The 12,848-nt window shown below is 46.3% G+C and overlaps 1 protein-coding gene across 1 annotated transcript in view; it reads right to left on the bottom strand.

Annotated features, from left to right (window-relative positions):
- The window catches only part of KALRN (kalirin RhoGEF kinase), a 790,448-nt gene that overhangs the window by 20,271 nt on the left and 757,329 nt on the right, over window positions 1-12,848 (bottom strand). The window contains exons 52-54 of the mRNA XM_075933149.1: window positions 3,835-3,862; window positions 2,886-3,057; window positions 148-269 (exon numbers count right to left, since the gene is read on the bottom strand). Coding sequence (XP_075789264.1) covers window positions 148-269; window positions 2,886-3,057; window positions 3,835-3,862 — 322 coding nt within the window. The remainder of the gene's footprint in view (window positions 1-147; window positions 270-2,885; window positions 3,058-3,834; window positions 3,863-12,848) is intronic.

Here is a 12,848-nt window from a genome sequence, read left to right as displayed (position 1 = left end):
CATATATTTGCATGTATATACAACCACATTTAACTTGTGGCCCTCAGCATGTGCTGTATCATTGTGACCCCGGGCGCTTCCAAAATTGAGCAGCCCTGGTATAGACTTAGCCTTTGAAGCACACAAAGCTAAAGCGAAATCCAGTACCTTGCACTTTGACTGTAGCTGAAGTTGAAGCTGTTCCATGTTCGTTCGTTGCCACGCAAGTGTAAATACCACTATCCTGAGGCATCAGGTTGCAGATCTTCAGGGCGATTTCCCCAGAATCGCTATGGGTGTCAAAAATGCCACGTTAAAATGCTGCTTTCCTAGCTAATACTTACACTGGCTTCTCTCTTAGCTTACGGGAACAAGGGTGATGTATTAGAATGGGGTGAACAATAATTTTTGATGGGGGGGGCATGCCAAGAATTTGTAAGTGGTCAAGGGCTGCACTCTATGATAATAATGGAGGAGATGTGAGCTCTGGGATGGAGGCTGAATGCAGAAGGGAGCTTGGTGTAGGAAACTGGGATGCAGAAGGGGGTGCAGAGTCCAAGTATGGCTGCAGGAGGAGGGAGGGGCACAGAAGGGGGTGAAGGGTCTGGCAGAGGATGATGACTTGGGGTGGTTTGTCACCTGGGGCAGGCAGATGGGATGCAAGAGGGGGTGAGGTGCCAGGTGCAGGCTCTGGCTGGAAGGCGCTTACCTTAGGCAGTTCCTGGCCACCAGCCCAGTGGGACCGTGGGGCACTCTCCCTGTATACCACCGCCCCACATGCAGCTGCAAGGGCCATGAATGTCTCTGCGCACCATGCACCCATTGGGCCACAAGCAAGGCCCAGCCAGCATCCATTGGCCATTTTCCAGCCAATGGGAGCTGCGAGACTGGGCTGAGGGTGGGGATAGCGCATGAAGGGCCTCCCTCCCACCCCCCGAGCATGTGATGCACAGAGATGCACATGGCCCCCGCAGCTTGCTGCTTTGAGATGTGGGTGGGGGCATGGGAGGCAAGGAGCCCGCCTGAGGCTCCTGCTGGGCTGGGGACAGAGGAGGGCTGAATCTGGCTGTTTGGCATCCGGCTTTTGTCTGCCTTGTCTTAGAGGGTACGATGAGCACAGATAAAAGATGTCAAGGGAGATAAAGGGAGAAAAATACAGACTAAGGATATTTTTCATTGTACTGGGTCAAATTCAGACTTGTGACATTGTTTCATTGGGTCCAATAAATGGGCACCAGGTTACACTAGGTCTGAAGTCATGAGTTTGACAGCACGGTGGGAGGGTGTTCAAAAAAGAATCAAGGCAACAAGACAAGACACATCCAAATTCTAAAGAAAATAATAATATATAGGGAAAACACCGATGTGAACACATCACCTGTATGCGACTATCACACAAAGTACCACCGGGAATGAATCTGCCAAGCATGTGCAAGCAGGGCAAGTTAGAGAATTGGAAGGGCAATCTTGACAAACTGATGGTCTCCAGGGGAATCTCTTGACCAGGCAGGGTGTTTTGATGAATGAGCACAATGACTTCTGATTTCTTATTTTCCCTGACTGTGCATTCCCAGGGTACAGCTGCACCAGAAGCAGATGTGCTGATTTTTTTTTTAAAGAAAACTTCAATGTTGTGATCCCGAGGAATTCAGATAAGCTGTAGATGAACATCTGAACTTAGCCTGCTTATATGAACTGCATTCCAACTCCAGAGCCTGTGAGGTTTGCCCAAAGTTGATTATAAAGCTCTCTGGTCTATATTTTTTCCTTTCCCACATGGAACTTTTGCGGCTGACCCTGTCTGTCCAAGAATAGTTAGCAATGACTTCCCCTGGAGACCATCAATGCTCTGTGTCATAACCAGGAGTGCTGACTAGCACCTTGTGACTAAAGGGTTCACTCTGTCCCTAGCCAGGTATCTTGTCAGCCAATAACCATGCTGGTAGGAGTTTCCAGCTGGGACAAAGGAATCTTTATCTTTCCCTCCTTTGTCTGAAAAGCAGAGCAGTTTCTTCCAGGTATTAAGTTAGATGGAAGACACTTCTCTCTCCAAGAACGGACTTCTACAACGTGTAAGTAGGGAATAGCTAGTCCGTCAGGTTTTGTTGTTTTCCTGGTTTGGGGATTTGGAACTAATGTCTGAGCTAGTAATTGTTTTTTTTCCAGCGTTTTTTTTTCCTGTTTTGTAACTAAAGTTTTGGCCCAGGGAGGTCCCCCTGAGTATCTCGATCAATTGGTGGCTCTTTCCATCTACCCACTTTACTATGCTTGCAACTGTAGTTTTGTTTTGATAGTAAACGTTATGTTTCTTTTTTAAATTAACTGGTACTGGCTGATTTTTGTGTGCTGGAAGGTCTGTCGGTGGGTCCCTTCTGTTTTGCTTGGAGTTGGGAAAAACAGAGGTTGGGGCAGGGGAGAGTGTTACCTTAGGGAAGAGGTTTCCCCAAGTGATCTCTTCCCTGGTTTTCTTGGAATTACTTTGGTGGTGGCAGCGGATTTCCCCAAAATCCAGGTATTAGGAACTTTTTGTACCAAAGACTGTAGAGACCAGGCTTGGGGTGCTCTTGTAGGTCCCCACTTCTGCATTTGTCATACCAGAGTGGGGAACAGCCTCGACACTCTGCTTGGAAGTGGTGGAGGAAGTCCTTAGAGAGCCACAGCAGCCACTGCTTTCTACCAGAGTAGCCTGTGTCAGGTTGAGGAACTGCAGACTGCACCTGAGTTCCAAACTTGGATCCCCTATAGCCAGCATAGATAACGTGCTGCTAGTGCAGCACGCCAAGCTGGCCTACATACTCACATCTTTAACATGTCTTGTGGTCTGGTTGGTGCAGTCACCTCATTTGAAGGGAAGGAAACAACCAATACACGCCTGAACACTTTGGGATTCCAATGCATGAACTTACCAGGATGAAACTGTGTAAGTGGCTGTGCTGTTGTCATTGTCGAGAATATTTTGATCCGGCCCCTTCCAGGTTATGCTGGGCTTTGGCCGGCCACAGACTTTGCACTGCAGCATCACTGTGTCCCCAAGCAAACAGGTGATATCCACCAATGGCACAAGAAACTCTGGAGCAACTGGAGCAAAACACAAACATACACAACCTTTTAGCCAAGCAGAAGAAAAGTTCCTCCATCTAGTCCCCATATTTGAACAGAAGCATAGCATCATACAAGTCATCGTGGGTTTTTAAAACAGGATCATGTGCCTGAATGATGCCTCCACAACTTTTGTACCCAACGTGGAGGACAGGAGAGGCTGGAAGGAAAATGGCTGAAACTGTGACTTCACTAAGAGCCAGACTGTGGTGGCTCTTGCACTGCCATGCAGAGGTGGAAGACCTGCAAGAAGCCCAACGTGCCAGGGCCTCCCACAGTAGCAGTTTCTTTGGTTTGGAAAGCACCAAGACCAGGCATTTTTTCTCTGCGTCTGGGCAGCAATTCACTGGAAAATGGATGGGAGGAAGCAGGTTGTGATCCCCGCTGCCTGCTGAATAGTGCTGGTGCCCTGGGGGAGACGGCGCTACCCATCGTAATAACAGATGGAGCTTCCCGTTCACTGTAAGAAGCCCTGGGGAGATCACACTAGCCTGAGGCACCATCTCTTTGTGCTCTTCCTGGGTCAATGCATCTCCACACTGCCTCTTTGGGGTGTTGGGAGGAGGCTCTGGGGCCAGGAGGAACCCTCCTCACACCGAGTACCCTGGAACCCAGCCAATATTACTTAGGAAGCTGTCAATGCGGGGCCTGCCCTAGTATGTGTCACTGTGATGAAGCCCTATGAAATTCTCTGTAACACCTGGGTAGCTGGCATGGAAGGAAAACATTGCAGTGTGCAACAGCTTTTTCACTCACCTTCTTGGATAAAATTTGGGTTCATTATCTGAAAAAGCAGAAGAAATACAAACATTTTATTTTTTCTGGACAGTAAAGAGGAGGCATCTTCTTCTGCAAGGTAAAGTGAAGAAAGGAACATGAAATTCAGAGGCTGATAGGGAGCATAAGAGGATTCTCTATCAACTAACATACACAGCAAGTTTCTGTGAGTGAGCCGAAAATGGCTAGTGCACTGTTTAGAAGGCAAATGAAGGAATCAGCACTTAAAATTTTGATAAAGCATGGCCTTTTTCAGCGTTAATTGCAGCACAGGCAACAGGCAGTAATATAACACTATGAGGGCTGTAGACTATAGTTTATTTTTATCATATATGTGGTGATGCTCATGCTTTTAATTCCTTTCTTTCTGCACCCACGTGATAAATAGTCCCATCATGTGATCAGATGCATAACTACATGATCAAATGCATTGATCATGTAACGTTGACCTCGCCTGCACTGTGCCCACTAACTCATCTCCTCTGACTGAAGTATTAACTCCCAAAATACTTCAGTAAAAAGAAGAGGGGAAACAAATCACAAGAAATACTTCTTTGCCCTCCCTCTCTATTACAACAGTTCAAGCACCAGGGCTGACATGTTCCAGTCCCATGACAGAGTTAAGGTCTAATCTCATGACCTGTCACGGCTATGAAATCTTGCCTCGTCCCCTTAGAAAGTAGCGGTGTCCAGACATCCAAATTATTTGTACCTTGATTAGAGGTTTAGAACAGATGCTATACGAAGAGAGATTAAAAAGACTGGGACGTTTCAGCTTTAAAAAAAAGAGACTGGGGGGGCGGATACGATAGAGGTCTATAAAAATTATGACTGGTGTGGAGAAAGTGAATACGGAAAAATTATTTACTTTTTCCCCTAAGGCAAGAACTAGGGGTCACCAAATTAAATTAATAGGTAGCAGGCTTAAAACAAACAAAAGGAAGTTTTTCTTCACACAGCACACAGTCAACCTATGGAACTCCTTGTCAGAGGATGTTGGGAAGACCAGGACTTTAACAGGGTTCAAGAAAGAACTAGATATGTTCATGGAAGTTAGGTCCATCAATACTTATTAGCCAAGACAGGTAGGAATGGTGTCACTAGCCTCTGTTTGTCAGATGCTAGAAATGGATGACAGGAGAGGGATCACTTGGTGATTCCCTGCTCTTTTCATTCCCTCTGGGGCATCTGGCATTGGGCACTGTCAGCAGACAGGATACTGAGCTAGAGGGACCTTTGGTTTGATCCAGAATGGCCGTTCTTATGTAATGCAATCAAAATTAAAAATGATTCATCATTCAGTGGCTTACACACAGTAGTTAGGCAACTTGACCTTATATTTTAGAAGGTGGAGAGATTCAAAACCAATACCAGTAACTTTTGCAATGCTCCATCTATAAACAACTTTTCTAAGTTCCAGAGGGGTAACCATATTAGTCTATTTCAGCAAAAATGGTGAGGAGTTCTGTGGCACCTTAAAGACTAGCACATTTATTTGGGCATAAGTTTTCATGGGCTGGAACCCGCTTCATCAGAGGCATGAAATGGAAAGTTCATTTTGGCAGGTACACACACACACGGGTATGTTACATTATTGTTGACCAATGAGGTCAATTCAGTCAGGGTGAATGTAGCCCATTCACAACAGTAGATGAAAAGACAGGAGAAAATTAATTTTGTGTAGTGAGTTAACCACTCCCAGTGCAATAGTGTTGTTTGCACATGAATTCCAGCTTGGCAGAAACAAAATACATAATGGTCAAGAATGGTATGAAGATCTTTTTGGCCACGCTTTGCCACTGTTTCTTCCTGAACCAAATTTAGGCTGGTAACACACCACCACCAGAACTATGTACATACCAATATTCATTTTCTCTGCTTAAACATCTGCCAGCGTCAGTGCTGAACACTTAAGTCTAATTCAAAACCTATTGATGCTGATGGCATCAGTCTATTACCATCCCAGGACCATTCAGGCTTCAAGAGTACAAGCAGCAATGCTTAATTCAATATTTTGGGGGTCACAAATAACTTTCTGCAGCAAATAGAGAGAGACGTGCTAGAACATGCACATAGCACAGGAAGGCTTTAACCTTTGGGCTAAATTCTGCTGCTGCTGTTTACACACAGGCCCCAGCAAAGCTTCAGTGTGCAGCAAACACACAAGGGAAGCTGGTTGTTTGCGTGTGCCTCCATCAGCTGATTTCCAAGACAGCACTCACGAGGCCCCCTTCAATTTACATCACGGCAAGGTGTCACTGCAAGTGACAAGAGGGAAACAGATGCTTTAAATGAGAAAATCTGTGTAAATAATGATGCCTGAGTTACATCGGTACAAACCCATAGACACGACTTTGTCAAGGGAATCTTTAGCACTTAACGCAATGCGTGAGAAAGTATAGAATCAGGCTAGATTGTTTCATCATAGGTGGAGGGTATTCAGCTAAAGGGAAGGGAACCCCCTCCCCAACTTTGAGCATCTCTTTCAGGGCCAGCCCACATCATTTTGGCACCTGAAGCGGGGAGCTCAAATGACATGCCCAGGCCCCCTAGCTGCACCAACAGCAGACACAATTTTCTACACTCTGGGTCCTAGAGGCACCCCTCCCCTGCCAGTCTTGCATCTGAGGCCCTGATCTCTTTCCCTGTGAATAAAGAAGATTTGCTCTGGAAATCACTAAGATATTAGGGCCATTTTAAAAGCAACTGTTCAGAGCAGAACTATATCCGATCCCCAAAGGGCCTAATCCAAAGGGCAGCGGAACCATGATATTCAGTTTTGGGCTGAGGTCTGCATTTTAGTTTCTGCGCAAGAAGGGGGGGGGGGGGCAGTTAGGATGCATCCAATCATCAGGGGTTTCCTGTCACACACTATGGATTAATACTGGATCATCATTCTCTCTCTGTCTCTCACACACACTCACCCCACCCCCGTCCCGGCCCCTCCATGACACAGGGACAGTGAGAGGCAAGACCCACCGTTAAGATTAAGCTCTTCCATCACTAATAGGAAATTGAAAAGGAATTTAAGCAAGTTTCACATTAAGGCACTTGGAGCAGGACCTTCAGGACACTTGCTGCTGGTTATGTAAATGAGAAATTCATATCTATCAACTATGCAGCATTCAGGGCTAGGAATGTTAGTTCATGACTGTTTAAATGATTAACTGATATACCTGGGCTTATTGGTTAACCCAAATGACTACATGCACCTCCACCCCCCACCGCTTGCTGCAAGGGGCAGCAAGGGGGGGCAGGCAGGCAGAAGCCGGTGCTTGGGAAGAGGGGTGACTGGCTTAACACCTGGCTTCCCACAAGCACTGGATCCCACAGGGCTGCTTGTCTCCCCACTCCTGTGCTGCTGCCTTGGATACACGCCTGCCCCTGTCCCCACCCAGTGCTGTCCCTGTATCAGAGGCAGTAGCATAGGGTGGCAGGGGGCTCCCTGGGAGTGGGGCAGGGAATTAGGAGCACAGTGACTGCCACCCCCACTGAGTATTTTAGTAACTGTACAACCCATCAGAAATGTGTGGCTACCCGATTATTATAACAGATGTTATTTAATATCCCTAGTCAGGACATTAGCTCATTTGAAGTAAGGTTCTAACATTCTGGACTTTTTAGCTTAACCAATACAAAAGACCTCTGAACTAAAGTTAGAAAAGTGAATTCCAATAGCTCCAGCTCATTAAATCTGCACATCTTCCTTGCACTGACCCATTAAAGGGCCTTCGATATTAAACTCATTACTGTCCTTGTGGGACCAGGCAGCAAGAGAACGAAATGCTGTTAACGCATCACCTTGGCTTCTTAGACAACGTTTCATTGACAGAGACAGCTGTGATGTCTCAGATATTACAGCAACGAGTGCAATAAAAACATCCATGAATAAGGCTTCCTTTAATAACCTGAGAGAGATGACACATTTGCAATAATGAGTTTACAAGGTATTTAATATTTTAGTGCCCTAGAAGAAAATTACTACAGCTAGATAGTGTCGAATGAATCTAAGGTTTAAAATTTCCATTGTCTTTCAGTAAGACTAAGACAGCTGAAAATCTCCTTTAAAAAATGGGCCTTTTGAACTTGTATTCTCTGTGCAAGTTTTTACATGATTAAATTCAGAAAAATGTAATTTTATTGGACAACCAAATGAACGTTTTTGCAAACAAATCCTAAATGAAAGAATTGTTGCCCATGTGATTCAGTTAGTGGTTCCAGTAGGTCAGCAAGTCATAATCTATGTAGCCCTCTACTGTTTTACAGAAAGGAGAGGGAATATCAGTCCTTAAGTACAAGACAGGGAAATGGAGGCACAGGAAGGTTAAACTAGTTGCTTAGAAGCAAAGAATGAGTCAGTGACAAAACCTGATAAAAAAGCTGCATCTGCCACTTGATAGTGAAGATCACCATCTCCTGGACTTTGCTGTTATCTGAAGAAATGGGCTGTGCCCACAAAAGCTCATGATACCATCTACACGTTTGGTTAGTCTTTAAGATACTATTTGTTGTTTAAGTTTTTCACGGTCTCGGTTTGTAAAAAAGATCTATGGCCCCAGCTTGTGTGCAGGCAGCAGGTGGGGATTAGAATTTAATCAGCCGCAATCTGGGCATGACCAAGATGCTCCAATGAAAGCGCAGCCACAGGAGCATGTTCAAGTGAAAGTATGGCAATGGCAAGAGTGCTGGGACAGAGCTACCTGCACAAGGGGAGTAGCTAACTGTGGTGGGAGGGAGTCTCCAAGCACTTTGCCCAGTTTACACAGTGTTTTGCAGTGCTGTAACTTGCTGCACTTGGGAGATGTTTTTTGTTTGTTTTTACACCCAGAGTCCAAACATTGCAGTGTAGACTAGGGCTATTAAAATGAGTGTAATTAACTATGTAACCAGTGATTACATGTGGCATGGCAGTTGGCTCCCTAGGAGCTGCTGTGTTTGAGGAGCCAGCTTTTAAGCCTCTATCAGAGGCAGCAGTGTGGAGTGGCAGGTGAACCCCCCAGGAAGCTGGTGCGGGCAGGCAGCCAGATTTTAAGTCAGCTCCCTTCCAAAACCCACTGCCACCTACCACCTCTGTATCAGAGACAGCAGAGCAGGGCAGCAGGCGGTTCCCCAGGAGCCGTGCATGCCAGGAGCCTGCGTGTAGCCGAGTGTTACCAAAGAACGCAGGCTCATCAGTTAACCGGTTACACTTAGCCGGAGAGTACGTCTACATTGAAACTGAGGTGTGTAATTGCAACATGCGTAGACAGAGGAGAGCTAGAAAAGCTTGTGGCAGCACAGGCTTAAGAATGGCCTGCGCATGCCTGCCTGAAACCCCCAGTAATGACTTGGGCACCTAGCTCACACTGAAGCCCGGGCTACCAAGGAATGGCTGTTTCAGTACAGTCAGGCTGCAGTGTAGATGTAACCTCAGTTAAACCAATGTTTCTTCAGTAGAATCAAATGTGTTCCAGCCATCAAACAGGCTTGTAACTTTGTCTCATTAGAGCTGAGGTATGCAAGACAACCTGGGCCTGAGCCTCAGCTAGTAGAACTATTTCTTCTGTGACTCAACTCGAGTTGAAAAGCTTCACGTGAGTTTGTCCCCAACTGATTTAGCAGTGGATGTTGGGTATTCAGCCAGGTCACAGGACACTAATCAGGTTTCTCTGAAATAGTGACTTGTGCAAAATCAGGAGAGCTCTTAGAAAACACACACACACACACACACACACACACACACACACACACTTAAATTCACTTCTACAATCTTTACAAAATTCCCTAGTAGGGAAAGAGAAAGTTGCCTTATGCAGTAAGAGCTGTGCCCAGTTTATCGCCAGTACTAACCCACGTCAGAGGCAAGGAGCAGGATAGAGCCTCTTTCTTGTATGTGAGGGCTTTGATGAAGTGTCCCTGCTTTTGTCAGCTCCAAGGGGTTCCACGGTCTGGGAGGAATCAGTCTGAACCGGCTGTAATGCCTTGTCAAAGAGAAGCATTTTCAGCCTCATCTCCCTTCCCTTCTCTCTCATGCCGTAAGCTTGGAACAGTGAGGGCATTTCTGGGGGATATCTCCCTCACCCAGGCAATGAATACAAGAAGAATGCCCATCAGAAGCTGGCATGGGCTCGCGGCATGCGCCACAGCTTTTGAAACCGGGTGATCCTGGCATAGCTTTGTTAGAGCTACAGCTGTCATTTCTCTCCCCTTTTCTTCTTTTTTTAAAATGAAGCTAACCCAACCACTAATAAACTGAACTATAACTACTGAAAACTATCTAATTAACTACTAAGTATGAACAATCTTGTTTTTAATTCCCCAGAACGTGAAGCGAGGGAACTCACTCCGTCTGCAACCGAGGACGGTTAGGAGGAACTGGTGGCAGCCAGACCGCACACTCAGAAATGGTTCGAATGGCACAAGATGCCCAGCGCGCATGCATGGTCCGGTGCACCACTACTGAAAAATCTCTGATCTGTGGTGCTGGGACAAGCCTGACACCTACAGTGGAGCACTCACAGGGACATACATCTTGAAGAAGAAATACCGTCTGCTCTATTTTGAAGATTTAAAATTCCCTGCCTGTCCACAGCCTGTATAAACTCTCAGATTCATATTCACCCACACACCCTTAAATCAATTCCATTCTACTCCAAGTTTTCTGTTTACAGTCTTAACAGGGCCATCATTTCCTTGGGAAGTTACTTTAGATTTGAAGTCGGTGACAAACCTAAAGGAAATGTTATAGTTTAGGACTCAGTTAATCCCTCCTGGCTTCTTTTAATCAGCATATCAGATAATCCATTTGTTTCCAGCACATACTGAGAGAATCAAGAAAGGAGGGCAGCTGTCCTTTCCTCAGCTAGTAACAGAAAGATGATAGTAAAACACAAACTGGAGTGTACAGAAACTCCTCCTGAGCAGCATTTTCCATGATTTCTGCACCCTGAGAAGAGTAAAATCGGTAGTCGAGACAGTGACACACAGGCTAGCAAAATGGCACCAAGAAATTTGAAATGTGCCCAAAAGCTGAATTCTGGGTCAAAACCTCCTCTGAGTTGCCATGTTCGTGGAGTGCAAATTCATCCATGTAACAAATGAATAGACATGGAATGGCCAACAGACACAGGGAAGAAACTTCTTTTAAAGAGTCCCTGTTAGAATGAGTGGTGAGGAGTCCTGCGGCACCTTATAGACTAACTGAAGTGTAGGAGCATAAGCTTTCGTGGGCAGAGACCCACTTCATCAGATGCATGTAGTGGAAATTTCCAGAGGCAGGTATAAATATACAGGCCAGGATCAGGCTGGAGATGATGAGGTGGATCCAATCAAGGAGGATGAGGCCCACTTCTAGCAGCTGATCTGGAGGCGTGAATTCCAAGAGAGCAGAATCTGCTTTGGTAGTTAGCAAGCCATTCACAGTCTTTGTTTAATCCAGAGTTGATTGTGTCAAACTTGAAGATGAACTGTAGCTCAGCAGTTTCTCTTTGAAGTCTGGTCCTGAAGTTTTTTTGCTGCAGGATGGCTACCTTTAGATCTGCAATTGTGTGTCCAGGAAGATTGCAGTATTCCCCTACAGGTTTTTGTATGTTGCCATTCCTAATATCAGATTTGTGTCCATTGATTCTTTTACGTAGGGACTGTCCAGTGTGGGCGATGTATATAGCAGTGGGGCATTGTTGGCACATGATGGCATATATACATTGGTAGATGTGCAGGAGAATGTACCAGTGACAGTATGGCTGATCTGGTTAGGTCCTGTGATGGTGTTGCTGGTGTATATACGTGGGCAGAGTTGGCACCGAGGTTTGTTGCAAGGATTCGTTCCTGAGTTTGAGTTATTATGGTGCGGTGTGTAGTTGCTGGTGAGAATATGCTTCAGGTTGGCGGGTTGTCTATGGGCAAGGACCGGCCTACCTCCCAAGGCCTGTGAAATCAGATCCGCTACTAGAAGTGGGCCTCATCCTCCTTGATTGGATCCACCTTGTCATCTCCAGCCTGATTCTGGCCTGCTTATTTATACCTGCCTCTGGAAATTTCCACTACATGCATCTGACAAAGTGGGTCTTTGCCCACGAAAGCTTATGCTCCTACACTTCAGTTAGTCTATAAGGTGCCACAGGACTCCTCGTCGCTTTTGCAGATTCAGACTAACATGGCTACCCCTCTGATGCCTGTTAGAATGGCATCTGCAGGACGAGGATTCTGCCTTACCCGTTGTCATTTCAATGTTTGAGGTTCTGTTGGAGAAACAAGGCCAACTACACTCAGATCTGTGCCTTTGTAGCAAGTTCCTGTCCCTGGCAGCATAACTGTCAACTCCATGGGTGCTCAGCCCACACCAGCCACAGGTGCTTGGTGAGGCCCTGGTGCTAGCTGCTGATCGCTGTTTGTCCTCCCTCCCACCCATCTTTCCTGTCAACCACCCGAGAGGAACCAGTGGTAGGTGGGCAGGCCTTAGGGGAAAGGGCTGAAGGAGAGCGCAAAAAGAGTGGGGGGGCCTGAGGAGGAGAAGGAACAGGACTGGAAGAGAGGGGGTGCGTGTGTATGCACGTGAGGGGTAGAGCTGGGATAAAACACCCATCAGAAAAAACATCAGTGGCTATACCTGGCAACATAGCTCCACCACTGCCCCAGCCAGGACCATACCTGGAACCAAAAGTTGTATGTATGGAGGTATGCGTGTCAAGAGATAACAGACTATTAGTTTTCATAGTTTATCTGCATGTGAACTGAGGGGTAAGATGATGCACAGTCTCTACAACACCCTACTCGTGTGCTGCATGCCCGTCTCCAGCTTGGTCACTGCCCCTTTCCATCCAGCACCCCTCCCTACCCAGGTTCCCAAAGCGGAGTAGCCAGAGACAACTGACCACATTCCCCTGCTGCAGGAACATTGGGAGACTAGCAGACAGGTCACTGCTACGTGCGGCTCTAGAGGTACGATGCTAGCCCTTTACTTTAAGCCAACAAGGCAAGAGAAGGCTTTGCAAGGCAGATGCAAGCCACATACA

This window comes from Pelodiscus sinensis, chromosome 7, assembly GCF_049634645.1.
Source record: "Pelodiscus sinensis isolate JC-2024 chromosome 7, ASM4963464v1, whole genome shotgun sequence".
NCBI lineage: Eukaryota > Metazoa > Chordata > Testudines > Trionychidae > Pelodiscus > Pelodiscus sinensis.
Note: the sequence above shows the minus strand (reverse complement) of the source record. Positions and strands in the feature narration are given on the sequence as shown.